At 38.4% G+C, this 18,611-nt stretch overlaps 1 protein-coding gene across 8 annotated transcripts in view; it reads left to right on the top strand.

Moving 5' to 3' along the window:
• Positions 1–6,327, top strand: part of LOC128868298 (extracellular sulfatase SULF-1 homolog) — a 283,028-nt gene extending 276,701 nt beyond the window's left edge. For 7 of the 8 annotated variants that reach the window (XM_054110223.1, XM_054110233.1, XM_054110267.1 and 4 more), the window contains 8 exons: positions 40–359; positions 514–662; positions 1,267–2,693; positions 2,774–2,939; positions 3,020–3,330; positions 4,216–4,407; positions 4,645–4,735; positions 4,806–6,327. In XM_054110223.1, the coding sequence (XP_053966198.1) occupies positions 40–359; positions 514–662; positions 1,267–2,693; positions 2,774–2,939; positions 3,020–3,330; positions 4,216–4,407; positions 4,645–4,735; positions 4,806–5,298 (3,149 nt within the window). In that variant the 3' untranslated portion in view covers positions 5,299–6,327. The remainder of the gene's footprint in view (positions 1–39; positions 360–513; positions 663–1,266; positions 2,694–2,773; positions 2,940–3,019; positions 3,331–4,215; positions 4,408–4,644; positions 4,736–4,805) is intronic. The other variant, XM_054110278.1, reaches the window with a different exon arrangement.
• Positions 6,328–18,611: the final 12,284 nt, after the last annotated feature.

Genomic DNA, 18,611 nt, shown 5'->3' with positions numbered 1-18,611 from the left:
AGGCCTATGTTTTATATATTATCTACTATACATAAACAGAGGCTAGAATAGACGCAGAAATAGAGGATGATGCTGAGGATGATCTTGACACAGATACCGATGATGATGTTTCGTCTGGGGTATTAGATGAAGATATTGAAGATGAATTAGATGTGGACGAAGCTCAAGAAGAGGGTTTGGATCAGGAACAGCAGGATCAATATGATAATAATTTACCGATGGCGCCGTATATGACGAAAATGATGCGTTTGAATTCGGAATGCTCAGATCCTGCTTTGCTGGAGAATTGCCGACACGGACAGAAGTGGAAGTGTGTCAATGAAGATGGGCGATGGCGTAAGCATAAGTGCAAATTTCATGTGAGTCGAGGGCAAAATGATTTTCAAGGCTAAAATTCTTTTTGACAATAATTTTATTACTAATTTGAAAAGTTCGTTGGTTTGATATTTGTAGCCGTAAATTTGTAATTTTTGAAATATTTCATCTTCCATGAATTGATTTGTCTAACTTTAGTTGCAGCTTCAACATCATCTCGAAGAGATATCGAAATTTACGAAAAAAGAAACGAAACGGAATTGCGCTTGCTTCACACCAGATGGCGTTGTCTATACGAAGATCAAAACCAATCGCAATTATTTTGAAGGAGATCGCATTCGGAAGAGGTAAGCGATAAGAAAATTGTGATTAAACTATCTGGACGTTGAAGAAAGTTATGATCTCGCTCATGAAAAATCGTTGATGATGCAAAAAAATACTCATAAATGAAAATATCAAATCATTTGAAGCGCTGAAACTTATGGGATTGGGCTCTGCACGACAGAAAAGTAGTAAGAAATGAATGAGCTAGGATGGTGAACCTCGGATTGTTCATTGGGTTAGGTTAGATTGAAGCGGCTGTCCACTATGGGACACACTCAGGCTCATAGTCGGTTGTGATGCCGCGTGGGGACTTATGTTTATCTCTCCTAAAACCAGTGTGTGCTTCCACAGTACTGAGATCTTCCAATTCCTTAAAAAAATGATAAATCATACATTAAATGGTAAATCTACGGATAGAGCAGGACAATGACACAGAAAGTGCGAGATCATCTTTTCCTATTCCTCCTCTACACAACTTCTACAGAAGTCATGTGTTTCCGCGTCCATTCTCTGGGTGTGGTTTTGCCTGTTAGGCAGTGCCCCGTTATAACGGAAAACACTGTGCTTATTTTAGCTTAGTAGGGATTCTCTTTCCTTACTAATCAGCACCTATGTTTTTCAATACAGAACTCAAAATCAATCACGTTTTTCACGACGCAATAAACGTTCTACGGATGACCTTTCGGATCCGAACGAAGTGTTTCACACAGAACTGCCCTATGAGATGGAAGAACTGCTTGATCTACAAGACACACTTTCCTCTATTGAGCACCACCTAAGTCAATCAAAACGCGCCAAACGTGAACTAACCTCCAGCTTCTTCGAAACACCCACCACCATCGACGCGAATACAGCAGATGGTGAGAAGACAGGCAACAATTCATCCAACGATGCCATATCGAAGGTTATACAGGAAATACAAAAGACGCTCGAAACACTGGAATTGAAATTTATTGCTCCAAATGATTTGCACCAACCCAACTATACGACCACCTTGTCGGCAGCTGGCTTTGTGCGGGGCGGCAAGTTTCCCAAAGTGGGCGGTCGTGTGGGCACGCGTTGTTACATTGAATCACAAACGGGCAAGGTGAATTGCTCCGATGTAATTTACGATGATGAGAAGACGTGGCGTAAGTCGCGCAATCAAATTGATATGCTAATCAAAGTGCTCAAGGATAAGATAACACATCTGAAGGATATTAAGAAGCAAATGCGCGAGAGTAAACAACAGCAATTGGGCCAACAACAACAGCAACAACTGCATTACCACTCAGGTCGCTATTGGGACAGAGACTATGTACCACGCAGTGGCAGTATTGAAAGCAGAAATAAGGCGGAGGAGCATGAAAATGGTGAAGAGCTGTCTTACAATATTTCAGATTACTCGGGTCGCAGACAAAAAGGACGTCGCCGCAATGGCGGTGGCAGTGGCATTCATAATAATAATTTCTACCAGCGTGGCGGCTACAACTACAATCATCACCCATACCAACGGCAACATTTGCCTGGTGGAGCTGGTGGTGGTGGCCGACGACGCTATGATAAGTCAATGGGCGGACGCGAATTCGATATGAACTACTTTGCGCAAAGACATTTCGGTTTTGGCGTGACTGCCACGTACAGTAATGAGATTAACAATGAAAGTGGCAGTGGGGCTGGAGTTGGTGGTTATGGTGGTAAGAACTCGTACGGCAAAGGTCGCACGCAGGGGCATAATGGCAGTCTGAGTGGTGGACAATCGCAGATACAAAGGCGAAGGCGTCCACAAGTTCCAAATGCAACTGTCGCGCAGGCAGTGGATACATTGATTACAACAACATCATCGGCAACAACGCGTCCAACAACAGTGCGGCTAATGAATGGTATAAAGAGTACAGCAACAACAATCACTCGAGCAACAACAGCAACTAGAGATGGTGTAACATCTAGCAGTGGTGCAACGGCAACTATAAATGAAGCAGCAACAGCACCAGCCACAACAACAAAAACGCGTTTACTTTGGTCGACAACAATTTCACCGTCAAATATCAGTCTTGCGCCCAGCAGCAGTGAAAGTGAGTTTGTGGCATTTGCAATTAGCTTCGTTCGTTTGCTTTACTTTGCTCGTATTTGCAATTACCTTCTTCTTTTGCAGCCACCACAAAGGAGCCGCATGAAGCTGATGTGCTCAGTCCAGTAACGCTCAACAATATTGGGCAAAAGGAAATTTTCACTGGCTTAGGCAACACACAACACGCCGATCCATTCCAGCAACAAAAAGGTCAACCTGCCGAATGCTACTGCGAACCGGATATTGAGAGGTGCGTAGAATTTAATTAAATTCAGCGTCAATTTCAATATTTTTTTTTTATATTTTATTTGACTCAATTCTCAATTTTAGTTATGCCGATTCTAAAGAGGTTGCACGCGAAGCTCGTCGTAAGCTAAAGGAAGAGCGTCAGCGCAAAAAGGAACGGAAGCGAATCAAGAAGGCCCGCTTAGAGAAGGAATGTCTTTCGGAGAAGATGAACTGCTTCTCGCACGACAACTCGCATTGGCGTACAGCTCCACTTTGGAACGACATACCTTTCTGTTTCTGCATGAACGCCAACAACAACACGTACTCGTGTGTGCGCACAATAAATGCAACGCACAATTATTTATATTGCGAATTCACCACTGGGCTAATAACCTTCTATAATTTGAAAATTGGTAAGTTGGATGGAAGGAGAAAAATGTATGGTCATAATTTTAGCTTAGACCAGTAATGAAGAGTTAGAACAACAAAAATAACATTAATATAAATGAAAATAATAATAATGCCACATACTAATGAGTGGCGGATAAGGTTGGCTAATTGCTTGGTTCTCAAGTGACTACTTGGGCGTAAATTAGCATGCCAAGGCGCTAATTTGTTGTGTTTTTGTTGGCTAATGCACCAATTTTGGTAGCGTTATTGGGCGAACCATTTTATACATATTAGTGGTTAGGGAAAACAAGTCCTTTATTTTTGGGCAAATGATTTGAAACTGTTTTATGGTCGATCTTTTGCTCCTGGGCTACGATGCTATGACTACTAACATGTCGTTCAACTACAATTATTTCTGTGATTTTATCGAAATTTTCCAAGACGGGCCTGCCTGTGCGAGGTGCATCTTAAACATCAAAAAAGCCTGAACGGAATCGACTAAATGAGCGCGAGTATCCTTTATTGGCTATTTTGCCAAGCTCCTCCTCCAATTTGTGGTATGGATCTTATTGTTTTTCCACAAATAGAGCGACCAGTTTTATGCCATCTGCGAATGGTAGCTGGTTTGTTTTTGAGTCGCTTTTTCATGGTCGAAACCACTTGGGTCTCTACTAAATTTATTCAAGTCTCGTATAGTGAAAATCTATAAGTCTGCTATCAGCCTATCAGCCGTAACATTTACTTCCAGGCTGCCAGTCTCAAAAAATCGCCAGGAAATTATGGACACTTTACTGATTATGAAACTTTTTTTTTTTATAAAAAAGTTTACTCATAAACAAAATCGTATATTTCCATATTTACATACAACTCCTGTTCATAAGTAATCACCCCAAATTAATTTTTTACAGATCCGTTTGAGACACAAAATCGCGCCTCCTCATTAACCAGCGAGGAAAAATCATATTTGCATGACACATTGGAGAAGTTGAAGGGCTGTCGGGGCAAGAGCTGTGCAGTCAAACGACATCCGTTGCAACAACGCCAGCAACAAAACGATAGTGCGCTACGGCCACTGCCGCGTGGCTCAAAACGCAAACAAGGTGAGAATCCATTTAATAGCTACTATTTGCTATTTATATTTCTAGCTTAACAAAGAAAAAGCATATTTCCTTCGAATTTGATAATCGCTATTTTTATTTAAAATCTAAAAAAAACTTTAATATTCAATTTATTGGGCGGTATCTTGCCTTCGGTACAGCTGAAATCAGTAACTTAGTTACTATTTTCTTATTAAACTACCCATTACTTAAATTCCTTTAAAAAATTACAATTTTCAGGTCTTGCGCAAAGCACCTCAGCTGCCGGTTCATTTGTTTCCAGCCGCCTCGACTATGACGAGCCTCTGGCTAAACGAAGAAAACTATCAAAGTGAGTAGCGCACATCCATTTTGATGTTGGAGTGAAATTGAATGAAATTGAATTTATCCTCGCCAAGCAGGTGGTCGACACATACAAATTTGAAACGTAAACCTTGGAAACAACAACATCATTACCATCATCAACATCAGCAGCAACCCTATTACAGGCAGCAACATATGCGGCTACAGAGCACCAATGTTGAGAGCGAGGCCGAAGATGGGGCCAACGTGCAGAGACTCGGCATGATGGAGCGAGCGAAAACTTTGCGGCGTAATCGTTTTCAACAAGAAATAAATAGCCAACATGCACAGCAGCAGCAGCGGCAGCAGCAACAACAAGAAAGTATTAGCAACAAAAGTGATGACTTAGAGGAGAAATTTGCTGCTAACAAAATTGTGGCCACGGTGGGGGGTAGCGCAGAGTTGGGAGAGTCGCAAAGTTTCACAGAAGTTGTAGATGCAGCATCGCTTGAAGCGACAATAGCATCAACAACAAAAGCAACAGCAGCAACAGCAACAGCAGCCACAATAACAAATACAACACAAGCAGCAATACTCACAGCAGCAATATAAATGATTAAAGCTAAAGTGTAAAGTAAATATAAAAATATATAGGACTTACATTTAAGCTTATCCTCTGCATATCCCTACAAAAGTATGAAGCTATTTATTTATTATAACTTAACTGTTTTCTCTATCGTTTTGCATATCTTTGCTGTTTAAGCTGACGCAATACTTGCAGCGGCTAAAGAAGAAAAATGATAGCGACGTTTATTACATATATATGTCTGTATGTACGTGCAAGTATACGAGGGTCGTTGAAAAGTCCCTCGTCCAACGCTATTCTAGTTTGTTGATCCCTTCCGAATATTAGAATTTGTGCAATTCTGAAAGATAGCCATTGCTTTCTCCAATCACCTCCTCAGATTTTTCTTTTTGTTTTCAATTAAATTTTCACAATTTGGAAACAATTCTTAACGTTGAACGATTCATGATGATTTGCTAAACCTTACTGAGCAGAAATATCAACACAGCTATCGAACTATAGTTATCGATATGGATAGTTCTCATGCAGCTAAAAAACACCCGAAATATAGGAAGCAAAAAGGTTAGATGAGATATTGCGACGCCATCTATTATGATTTTCATGGATTTCTCAAGCTACCCTCGTACATACATACATACGTACATGTTGACATGTAGTGAAGTTAACGAAAAGATTTCTAGTTACAAATTAAGGCTTCGGCTACACTTGAAACAAAAAAGGAAGAAATGCGAAAGTGCAAGTGATGTTAAGAAAATCTATACATAAATACATATATATCTACATACATATAAAGTTCAAGTAAAAATAAGCATGCTTACGTATAGTTGCGTGTGTAAGCGTATAATGTTTAGTTTTTTTTTTAAATAAGACTGTTTTAGTAGATTAACATTGTAATTAAGCCAAAACTAACTAAATTAATTGTACATTAAATGTTCACAAATTTCTCTGCGAAGAGCATAAACGCGCGAGCAGCTATTGGCGTTGAAAATGTTATTAGTGAAAAATATTAAAATATTAATAGGACTATGAATAAGTTCGTGCGGGTTTTTTTCGAAATTTGAAACTTTATTGACGTAAAATGGTTACAAATTTAATATTCAAAATATTGTCCATCGCTTACTACTACTTTTTCCCATCTTTCTGGCAATTCACGGATTCCCTTTGTGAAAAATTCGGTCGGTTTTGCCGCAATCCACGAATCGATCCATTTTTTGACTTCATCGTAATTACGGAAGTGCTGGTCAGCCAGGCCATGTTGCATCGATCGGAAGAGATAGTAATCGGATGGCGCAAGGTCTGGACTATACGGCGGGTGGGGTAGGACATCCCATTTGAGCGTTTCTAAGTATGTTTTGACCACTTGTGCAACATGTGGCCGAGCATTGTCATGTTGCAAAATAACTTTGTCGTGTCTATCGGCGTATTGCGGCCGTTTTTCTCGCAGTGCTCGGCTCAAACGCATCAATTGTCGTCGGTAGACATCCCCCGTAATCGTTTCATTCGGTTTCAGTAGCTCATAATACACAACACCCAGCTGGTCCCACCAGATACACAGCATAACCTTCAGGCCATGAATATTCTGCGCCGACGTCGATGTTGAAGCATGGCCAGGGTATCCATACGTTGCCCGACGTTTTGGATTGTCGTAATGGACCCACTTTTCATCGCCAGTCACAATTCGATGCAAAAAACCCTTTCTTTTGTGCCGTTGAAGCAGTTGTTCGCATGCCATAAAACGGCGTTCAACGTCTCTTGGCTTCAATTCATACGGCACCCAATGGCCTACCTTTCGGATCATTCCCATGGCTTTTAAACGTTTGGAAATGGTTGATTGATCAACTCCCAAAGTTTTTGCAACCTCTTCTTGCGTTTGAGCCGGATCTTGATCGAGCAATTCCTCCAATTCGGTATCCATGAACTTTGGCGGCGCACCCTCGCGTTCTTCGTCTTCCAAGCCAAAATCACCACTTTTAAAGCGTGCAAACCACTTCTGGCACGTTCGCTCAGATAGAGCATGCTCACCATAAACTTCCACCAAGATACGATGACTTTCGGCTGCTTTTTTCTTCATATTAAAATAATGAAGAAGAATTCCCCGCAAAAACACATTATTTGGCACGAAATTCGACATTTTCAAGTGTGGTAAAAATATTGTTGTTTACGCTTCAAATAAAAAACTTATACTGACGTTTGTGCCTTACGACAGTAGCTCTCCAATGAATGTTTGGAAATGTGGATCGATGGAATAATAATCAAGTTACGCCATCTGTTGTAAAACCGCACGAACTTATAAATAGACCTATTATTAAAAATGAGAATTATATGATGCGACAAATCTACCAAAAAAATTAAATAAAAAAACAACAAATAACTATAAGTGAAAAAGTTTAAAAACAAATATTTAAAAAAAAATACACATCAAATAGCTTCTAATTAAAAAAGTAAGCTTAAAAACATGCAGCGTAATTTAGGAAAAAATAAATTCTTGGCTAAAGCTGATGATTGTTAAAGAAAAAACTTTAACGATTTAAGATATTAAAACTTACATACTTACATATGCATACAAATTCGGTAACTCAAGACACATATGTATATATATAGGTATATGTATACATATGTATATATCTTTTTTTTCATAATTAGCGAAAGCAAACAAACGGCTAACGACAGTCGGGTTTATTTTGTTCTTGGGGAAAGCCTCTCACTCTCACAGCATTCCTCAAAATGTATGTGGAGAGCTTAATGGGTTTATGTTGTTCTTGGGGAAAGCCTCTCACTCTCACAACATTCCCCAAAATGTTATGGAGTGCTTAATGACGCTACCACAACAAATAAAACAAACCGTAATAAATGGTATGCTCTTCGGCATCCATGAGCTGAGTACTTCGGCAACGTTTATTTTGAGAATCGGGTGTCTTTACTTTTACCAATACTTTATTTGCAATCTGGACGTACTTTATTTAAAAAAGAGCTGATTTTGAATGACTCCAGGGTGCGTCAATTTGGAAAGTAAGCAAGCCTAAAAAGCAATTAATTGATAAAGCATTACTGAATAGCATTTCTGGACATCAGCAGCGTAAATATATTCATCACGCTTTAACCCTTTTAATACCGAGCGAAAGCGTACCTCTCCGAAGAGTACCGGGGGTCGAATCGGCGAATATGCAGAGGTTTGCAAAAATGCGCATTAAAACGAGAGTAGGATTGATATAAACAAAATTTATAGAGCAGTATATTGGGAAATAAACGGAGAATATTACAATTATGTTGCGATATTTATTGAAAATTGAATCTTTCCAAAAACTTACCAACAAAACTGCCAACATTTTTCGCTGCTAATTGTGTTTCTATGAAAATGTTGACGGCTTTTGAACACTGACTGCACGTTAGATGGATCAAGAAAGGCTGAACAAGATTTTAGGCTCGCCGTATCGATCGACGCGGGCCACTTGAGTATTCTGAAAACTATCATCGGAAACATCGTAAAGATTGCGATTACGTTGCAGAGAAACTATCCCGTGTTGATGGATATCCGAGGGATATCTCGAGTTCCGTTACTACTTCAACACTCTAACATATACAGATCCTCCGCTCTAATCAGCATAAGAGATACCAAAATAACCATTTTTCATTTGTTGTTGTGACGAATATGAACCCTTTTAACATTTTATAAAGATATTTTGAAGCACAGAGATTTTGAGATGCACTTTTAGCAAGTGCACAACGCTAAGATATATCGGTCTAAAAGGGTTAATGCTATTGTAGTACCGACTTATTTTGTGTACTGTTAGCCAGCATTGAGGGCAAGAAAAATGCTTATTTCCGATTTGACGCTGAGTGAATGCACGTATTCATACATTGAGTAACTAATGCGGTATTGCGGTCGATCAGCGTGCAGTTCTTTGCAATGTCTTTGCTGGATTTGCCTTCACCCAAGCACTGATTCTTACTTACTCAATGATTCATACTAAGTAATATACAATTTTCAATTTAATGTCTAGTACTGAGTACCTTTGAGTACGTTTAAGTATCCAGTACCGAGTACTGACGACTCCTTTTAGATTTGGATACTTACTACTTTAAGTATCTATTCTGTACAACTAGTTCGTGTTGTCTATTTTTTCGCTTTTCCATGTAAGTCCCAATTTACATACAGAGACATCTGGAAGGAAGACACTGGAAATTCTTTTTTGATGTTTCATTCGGGTTCACACAGAAAAAAATTTTTTTTGGCCACTTTTATTGTTTTTGACGTTTACTTCTTTAGCATCTTCTGGTTCGGATATTTTCTACAAGCTGCGAAATCACATGTAAAGCTCGTAACAGTTTCTTAAATATTTCAATGCAGATGGCAAACTAAATCGGTTAAATAATCAATCGTTTTTTTTTTTATTTACATATTAATATTGTATATATAAATTTTTGTACTTGAATAAAAAAAAATTGTATTAAAAATGCTTCACTTAAAATTAACTTGGATATCTAAAGATATGGAAAAAAAATTAAATTCAACATAAACATTTTCCATTAAATCATACCTACTTTACTAGCAAAAATCATCCTGTATTTCCCAAGCAGCGTTTTGATGTTTCTCATCGTTGATTTTTCTCATTTGATTGGAAACCAACACAGAACTCAGAACTTTCTCTCACAAAAGAAGAAAACAAATGAAGGTTAGGTTAGGTTATAATGGTTGCCCAGAGAGTAGGGCCCACTTGGACGAAATAGTTTGGTTCGTCCTTTGTGATACCATTTAAGGACATAGAAGGGGGAGGTAGGGAAGGGATGGGAGAGTGGTGAGTAATTGTGGACTACGAACGGTGACTAGTCCGCGGTTGTGTTAACCTCATTATGCTGCTGATGTAGTTCATCAGATTTTTGTTATCAACACCTGCTATATCAGCAGGTGCAGAAAAGAAATGAGAACCAAGATACTTGAATCTTAGTCCCGGGAAGGCTGGGCAGCTAAGGAGCATATGCTGAGATGATTCCACCTCATCCTCCATGCAGCTGTCGCAAAAAGGACTCGAAGTGATTCCGAGTCTCACGGCATGTGTACCTCGCGGACAGTGCCCCGTGATGATGCCCACGAAATTTGAGAGATGACATTTTGTCATTCCCAGGATATCCCTCGAACGCCTCCTATCCAAACGTGGCCAGAAGGACTTCGCGACCCTACACGTTCGTGTACTTGCCCAGCGTTCGCTGAGTTGGTGCATAGCCCATCCTTCCAGGAGTAGAGCGCAGGTTGTCAAGCGGATCCCGATCCTCTCCTTTCGCGGGCACATTGCCTCACAGGTCCCCTGTCTGGCCAGCTCGTCGGCTTCGCAGTTTCCTGCAATGTCACTGTGACCAGGTACCCAAATTATCTTTATATCGAAGTATTCTGATGCAATCGAGAGTGAGACCAGGCATTCCCTGACCAGCTTCGAATGCACCATAATAGAGCCTAGGGCCCTGATGGCCACTTGGCTATCGGAGTAAATATTTACCCTCTTAACAGTTGTTACGCAAGTAAGTAGCCAGTCAGCTGCTTCTTTAATTGCGGCCACCTCTGCTTGGAACACACTGCAGTGATCCGGTAGCCTGAATTTGAGTTTGATGGGGAGCTCTTTGCAGAATACTCCTCCTCCAATCCTACCGTCCAACTTCAAGCCATCCGTGAACAGGTTAACGAGGCCCTGTCCCCAGGTGTTGCCCCCGGGCCACTCCTCCCTTGGTGGAATATGGGTGGAGAAGCTTCCACTTGGACTTAGCGAAGGCACACACTGGTCCGTCGACGAGGGGATGAACTCAAAGTTCCTGAGGATGCTTGAGTGCCCATATGTGAGGTTGAGCTTATAGCCCAAGCCCCTCAGTCTAATTGCGGTACGAGCAGCGGCAATTCTGCCTGTGATGTCTATAGGTACCACGTTTAACATTACATTAAGCGCCAGAGTAGGAGTAGTTCGAAGCGCCCCACTGATTCCAATGAGTGCAGACCTCTGGACCCTCTCTAGCTTTTTAACTGATGTCGTTCTCTCTAGTGAGTTCCACCAGACAGTGACTCCATATAACAGAATTGGCTTTATTATGGTATTATAGAGCCAGAATACAACTCTGGGCGAGAGGCCCCACCTTTTGCCAATTGCGCCTTTGCACCCATACAAGGCGATTGTTGCCTTCCTTACTCTCTCCTCAATGTTGGGCTTCCACGTCAGCTTACTGTCAAGGATTAGACCTAGGTACTTCACCTTGTCAGAAAGCACCAGCGGAGCGCCCCCCATCGAGGGGAGCTGAGCTCTGGGTATTTTGTATTTCCTCGTGAAAAGGACGAGCTCCGTCTTAAGAGGATTCACTGATAAGCCGCAATCTGCTGCCCATCGAACAACTACGTTCAGATATCCCTGCATTAAATCATACAGGGTATCTATAAACTTTCCTCTAACAATTAATGCCACATCATCCGCGTAGGCAATCACCCTACAGCCCCTCCTCACCAGCTCCTCCAGCAAGTCATTGATAACAATGATCCAGAGGAATGGTGAGAGAACCCCGCCTTGCGGCGTGCCTCTGCTCCCCTGCCGGCGGAGAGAGACGCCGCCCCACTCTGCCACGACCGTTCTGTCGCTGAGCATTCTGTAGATAAATCTGGAAAGGTCGGCTCCGACCCCCAGCCTACCCAGAGCTTTCGTGATTGCCTCCGGGAGAACGTTATTAAAAGCCCCCTCAATGTCGAGGAAGGCACCAACTGCGAGTTCTTTCTGATATAGAGATTCCTCAATATCTTTAACAATTGTGTGCAGAGCAGATTCCACTGATCTGCCCTTACAGTAAGCATGTTGGGTGTGCGACAAACGCCCCCGAGGAATTTCGCTTCTTATGTGTAGGTCAATCAACCTCTCAAGGGTTTTCAGCAAGAAAGATGAGAGACTGATTGGCCTAAAATCCTTAGGGGAGACATGTGAGCTCTTGCCAGCCTTGGGTATGAACACAACCCTCACAGCCCTCCAAGATCCCGGTATATAGCCCCTGGCTATGCAGCTCGCATAGATAGGGCTCAGCCAGCGGCATGATACCACTACAGATTTCTGTAGTTGGGCAGGTATGATGCCATCAGGACCAGGTGACTTGAAGGGCCCGAAGGAGCCAATGGCCCAGGCCAAGCGGTGCTCATCCAGCAGCCAGCCCCGGTTCTGAAGACAGGTTGGTGTAAAACAAATGAAGCAACTGGCTAAAATTATTTTGCAATTTTAAGTTTGACAATACGAATAAGAAGCACAAAGCGTGTAGACAGAATGGGAGACTAAATTCCATCTCTCTTCACTGTCCGTCCTTCTCCCACGAATAAAATGTTCCCCTTCCAAATATTTGCGAATGTAACAAAATCCTATCTCTATTCCCTGTCCGTCCCTCTCCCACGAACAAAATGTTCCCCTTCCAAATGTGTCCGTGCGTAAATCGGCCGGCACTAAGCAACTCTCCTTTCCATATACATAAGTGTCGCTTATTCGCCGTTGCTTCCCATTTTCGATAGCTCGAAACTAGTAATGAATTCGACAAATGAGCACTGTTTCGGAAGCAATGGTAAATTCGGAATGTTATGTCACTCTCGCAACGGCCGATAGGACATATCAGAGCCTACGTTCGATTTTTGCCTTTTAAAATTTCGATTTTTTTTTCTTCAATGATTGTACTTCAATGTATAAATTTACATATTACTAAAAAAAATTGTGAAATAACAGCTTTTTTATTGAATTTGAAAAAGTCCTCTTCATCTTCAAAATTGACTCAAGTCACAATTTGTGCCAAATTAGGCGAGAACGGCGATTGTTGCGTATTTTTTTCTACGTGGACATTGTCACACTGCGAAGGTAGGGGAGGTTATTTTACTCACTCAATGATTGAAGGTAGTTGAAAAAAAAATAATTAAGTAGCAACATATATTTCGATGAAGAAGTTATAATACGAATTGCAGCAAAAGTCGAATGGCTAACATGGCTGCTAATGTTACTAAGTGGTGTCTTTTTTGTATCACTACAAAGCACACCCACCGACTTTTGGCAGAGCAACTTAGGCGTGTGTCGCTTTAACTCTTTCTTTATGTCAACCAGTAAATTTTTGAGTTATAATGCAATATTTAAACTTCCGTTTGAGCACCCGGGTCTGGTTGAGACCGGTTTTTTCGATTTTGAAATTTATCGAATTTAACATATTTCTGTTATAGCTAACGGCTTGAGTTTCCAGGTAGCTTCCCATTTATTTTCTATCTTACTCGATTTATGGATATAACCTTCTAAAAGGGATCCTCAAACAGGACAAAAAAAAGGCCAGAGCGTGGTGCTCAATCGAAGGTTAAAAATAAATTGTCCAACGGAGGGTTTAAAATGCCAATTACAGCGATAGTTAGAAGATTTATTTTAATAAGAGTTGATAAAAAAAATTATTTATGAAAATTCAGCAATATTCAGCAATTAAACGCAAATTCTGCCCAAAATAATTAAGTAGTTTTGTCAAAAGTCTACAGATATAATATTTAAATCAGTTAAACTACGCTTTACGAACGTTCGTTATAACAGCAGAGCTTCAACAACCGAACACGGATATTATAGCTGTATTTGTCAATGGTCAATGATCGGGATCTGGAAAATTTTTTTATAGAGATCTGATTCAATTTATGATCCGTTCTGTTCGTTTTGTTTTTCGTAATTAGTTTGGCTGCACAGACTTTTGAAATTGCTAGCACTGTCAAGTGAATGTACAAGGTGGCGCAAAATTAATCATCCTATCGGAAGATACTTATATAATTTTTGAAAATGGCGTCGTACGTCAAACATACTTGACACTTGTGCACTAGACAGCTGCAGTATACAAACAGACAAGTAACGGAGCGCAGTGAAGATCACCATAAAAATTTGCAACACTCAAATACATTTTTTTATTTAGCCAAAAAAGTTATTCAAAAACAAAATTGGATAATTAATTTTGCGCCACCTTGTTGTGGTATAAAAATTCGTAAGCATATCTTTTAATGTAAATTCGTTCAAAAATCATTAAACACATTCAACATTGCCGAACAATCCAAATGAGAAAGCCACATTAGGGGTATCCCTGAATAATTTTTTACAAGAACACAGACAGCGAAGCAAATAGCCAGAAGTTTATCTTTGTCAACTTCACATGAAAGAATTAAACAAATGAAAAATATCACCGAAAGCTTGTAATATTTGGATAAGCTACAGCGTTGCCGAGAGCTCTTTGAATATAAGCATCTTTTTTTGCTTTATTATACAAATTTTTGCTCTCATAAAGTAACCCGCTTTCATGAAACAATAAATCAGATTTGCATATTATTACAATAAGATACAAATAAAAATGATTAATTTATATTAAATGCGTAATTTACGCCATTTTTATATACAGATTCGTAATTTTCGTTTTTTTGTATTGTTTTGTAAATAATCATAATTTTAAAATTTTTCATTACTTATAATTAAAATTAAATACCAAACACATTTTTTATGCTTTTAATATAATATATGTATTTACTTACAAATGGATGTGTTTATGCGGGCAAATGCCCGTAAATGGAATTGTACTAACGCATACATGCATGCATACATACATATAAATAAATAGTCTGCCATAGAACAGCAATGATAAATTTAATAAAATAAGCGCTAATAATACAAGTAAATATAAATTATTATATTATTATGAAATGTAGCAAAATATTTATAGTAAAAAAATCTAATACTAATAATGCAATGATAAATATTAAATGAATAAAGAAATAAAATAAATTCTAACAAATAAATCAACAAAGACAGTTTCATTGGAGACCGTTTCATTGGAGAAAAAGATAGTTTGTATGCCCTTTAGTTTTATTTCATACTCCAGCGCTTCTAAGCTACATAACATATTTTTGGGCGCATTAATTTAGCTGTCACATGATGTTGAATGTTCCATCAAATTTGTTCGAATGAAGTTCCAACCGATTCACACCGAATTTAGTTGCAGCATGTTGGCTCGCAATTCGGTTGCGTTTGATTGTATGATAGTGGTGTTACTTTGTTTAACGAATTTTTGGGCTCGTTGTGCTATAGAATTAATTTTAATTCATTCTAGTACAAATTTATATATTGTAATTTGTCCTTAAAATGATTTATCCTGATATTCCATCCTTTTTCCCGATATTTGAACATATTCACCCTGTGAATTTCAACTTCTTACTGAAAACTGTGTGTATTTCTGCAATGAGAATTGTTTCGTGCCGTTTTAGTGGACATTTGGTAAAAAAGTATTTTTACATCTGAGTAAAATTTTTGGTAAACTTTTCTTAGCCTTTCTTTTCTACAGAATCAGTTTCTTGAAATTTGATTTTTTTTACCAACCTTTGAATTGTCGACTCATTCGGACGATTATTTTAGTAAAAATAGTAATTTTGCGATATGTTGTGCTTTCTTCTTCGCGTAAAATTGTACAACTGTCTACAAGACAAATGACAAAAATGACATAAAAGTCAGTTACTGCCAAGGAATTATTCACTAGTGACATCAAGGCGGCACTTTTGAAGTTTTTAGTTTTCACCTCCAGCAATTCAAACGCCGATATCAGCGAACCTGACGAAATATTTCAATGTGACTAGCTCTAAAATGTTCTCACATGACCAGCTACCTATGTCTCTATTCTAACCTATCTCTTTCTCTCCTTTTCTCCTCGAGTGTCTACCCTTTTACTTTACAGAGCATCGAAAGCAATGAGCTTTTTAACTTGAGTGTTTTACCATTCTCTCGCTGCCTCTTGGCTCGCTTTTTTCAAATTTCATTTCAAACTCTAGAAAGTTGTGCTTTTACGTCTCTTAGATATGATTTTGGTGTACCCAAACATTATTGAAATTAGTTTCCAATCAACATTACAAGTATTAACAAAAATATGTAGTGTGAATAAATTATTGTGTAGTAAATATTAAATATAATAAAAAAAAAAAAAATTAAAACAAAAATGGTATCAGCATAGTAATATCCCGAAATGGTTTATGAATAGATACATTAAATTTTATTATTTCCCTATGAAAATAAACTAAGGCAATGTAATTATATTAGGTAAGTTTAGGCTGAAGCAGTTGTCCACTATGTGACCCATTCGCGCGCGTGAACGGCGAATGAAAATTGAGCTATCAAAGGATGAGATGAGAGCTGATCGTAGCAAATTCGGTAAGACAAATAAGTTTTAACAGGAAATTCGCGATCTTCACCGGACATTTCTGTTTTAATAGAGCTCTTTTAACATAATCTATAGAAGCTGTAGGGGATGTGGGGTAACTTTATGAAAAAATTATAAAATCGTATAAAAGCTTAAGTCACTCAAAAGTGGGGTGAAGTTATAAATTTACAGTAACTAAAGATTTTCATCTTAAAAGTACAAAATCCATTCTTATTTTCCATTTTTTTTATTTAAGCGGTTATATGCAGTTTGAAGGCCGAAAAAAATTTGTTTACATATTATGCTGTCTTTTAACTGTATTTAAAGACTTAGTATTAGTAAAAATATTTATTTGGAAAGGAGCTACGGCTGATATACGGGAGCTGCTCTCAAAAAAGACGTTTTGCGGTGACCACTATATCTCTGATCTGGATCCTCTGAAACTAAAAAACCAAACAGATTTCGTCATGTTAAATCTAGTAATTAATCGAAGGAATAAGCAAACTAAATTTGTTCGACAAAATGGTGGTTTCTCAAAAAAAAAATCGATTTTTGACCAACATTTTGGTCTTAAAATGTTTATAATAAAACAAAAATATTTATCGGTGAGGAAAAATCTTCGATTATTTACTAAAAAATATATTGAAGAAGCTCGTGTTAAAGTTTGAGACTAATCGGTGTAACCGTTTTCGTGTGATGTTGGTCACCACCTTTGAAAACACCATTTTGAGAAAAACGCGTTTAAAGTTTGCTTTGTATTTTCAAGCACACTTTTTCCAATTTTCATGTAACTTCGAAAATATTCACCGGAACGATATTAAATTTTCTGCGAGTATTCATAAATATATCGCTCATTTGCTGCAACGTCGTCATAACTCAAAAATTGTGATTTTCCAGGAGACGCATTTTTCAGTTTTTAAATGGTTTTATATATATTAAAATTGTATATGAAAAGAAGATTATGGTCAAATTTGCTGAAATGGCATCTGGTTAAGACGTATATGTAAATTAAAGGTTGAAATGTATAATTTACTTTTTTCTGTAGCTTCAAAAGTACTCCGAGTTTTTCTTATGACGTTGTTGCTGCAGAAATAGGTTTTATGGTCTGACATAATTAAAATTGTGACGTTACTGCAAATAACAAAAAGTTTTATAGCTGAAAACCTATTGCAAATTCTGACTTGTGACTGTATTATATTTGCACCTTACTAAACATTATAAGAGAAAAAAATATGGATATTACTGGTGTTTGCGCGAGTGTAATGACTTTCGATTTTAGGGACTTTATCGATAAAGCTTTTAACACCCTTACAATTTCACCAATGTTTCTTTGCTTTCCATGTTTTCCTCGACAATCCTCCATCAGTAAAACATTTGCCATCTTATTTCGTTTCTCCTGCACAGTTCTTATTGGGCGATCATTAATATTCAAAGTATTTTTAAAAAACAGTTTGCATACTCGAACTTTCTGCCCATTGAGATGGAAATAGAAGCCATTATTATTTTCCCTTTTCTTTCTCGTACCACCTTCACGCACATAACGATATTTAGACTGAATGAGCTCCATACTATTCTGAATAAATAGTCGCTGTTTTTTGTACATAGCCAAATCCTAGTATGATCTAAAAATTACCATCCGTTCCTGTTCTGTAAATTTTTCAAAACATTTTCGCTTACACTTCTCTGTACATGGAGGTTCAATTTTTCTCTCTTTTCGAACTTTTTGACACGTAGACCTCATTTTGTATTCTTTTCCAATATTTCTCAACTTTTTGTTTACATTTCTTACCCAATTACTCTCATTTCGTTTACGCTTTACTCCTTTTTTTTAGTGGACTCGTTAAAATCATCGGAGTTTCGACACCGGTTGTGTTAGCCTCAGAACTGTCTGATGTTGAATTTGGTTCGCAGTGACTGTTACTCTTACTGACAATATCGGGTAGAACGTATGTGGTATCACGTACGGAATCGTCATCATCCTCAGGAAATGAGCTCGAGCCTAATGAGTCTGATTTCATTTCATCAAAATTCACTGTTGATGTACTTGTTTTTTTAAAGCCATTCCCACCATTTTGGCGGATCGAGAATTAGTTTCCATCATTTTTTGACAACAATACTGACATAATGGAAATGATTCATAGTAAATAATTTATAC

The sequence above is a fragment of the Anastrepha ludens genome, chromosome 2 (genome assembly GCF_028408465.1).
Source record: "Anastrepha ludens isolate Willacy chromosome 2, idAnaLude1.1, whole genome shotgun sequence".
Classification (NCBI taxonomy): domain Eukaryota; kingdom Metazoa; phylum Arthropoda; class Insecta; order Diptera; family Tephritidae; genus Anastrepha; species Anastrepha ludens.
This window is presented reverse-complemented; position numbering and strand designations above follow the sequence as displayed.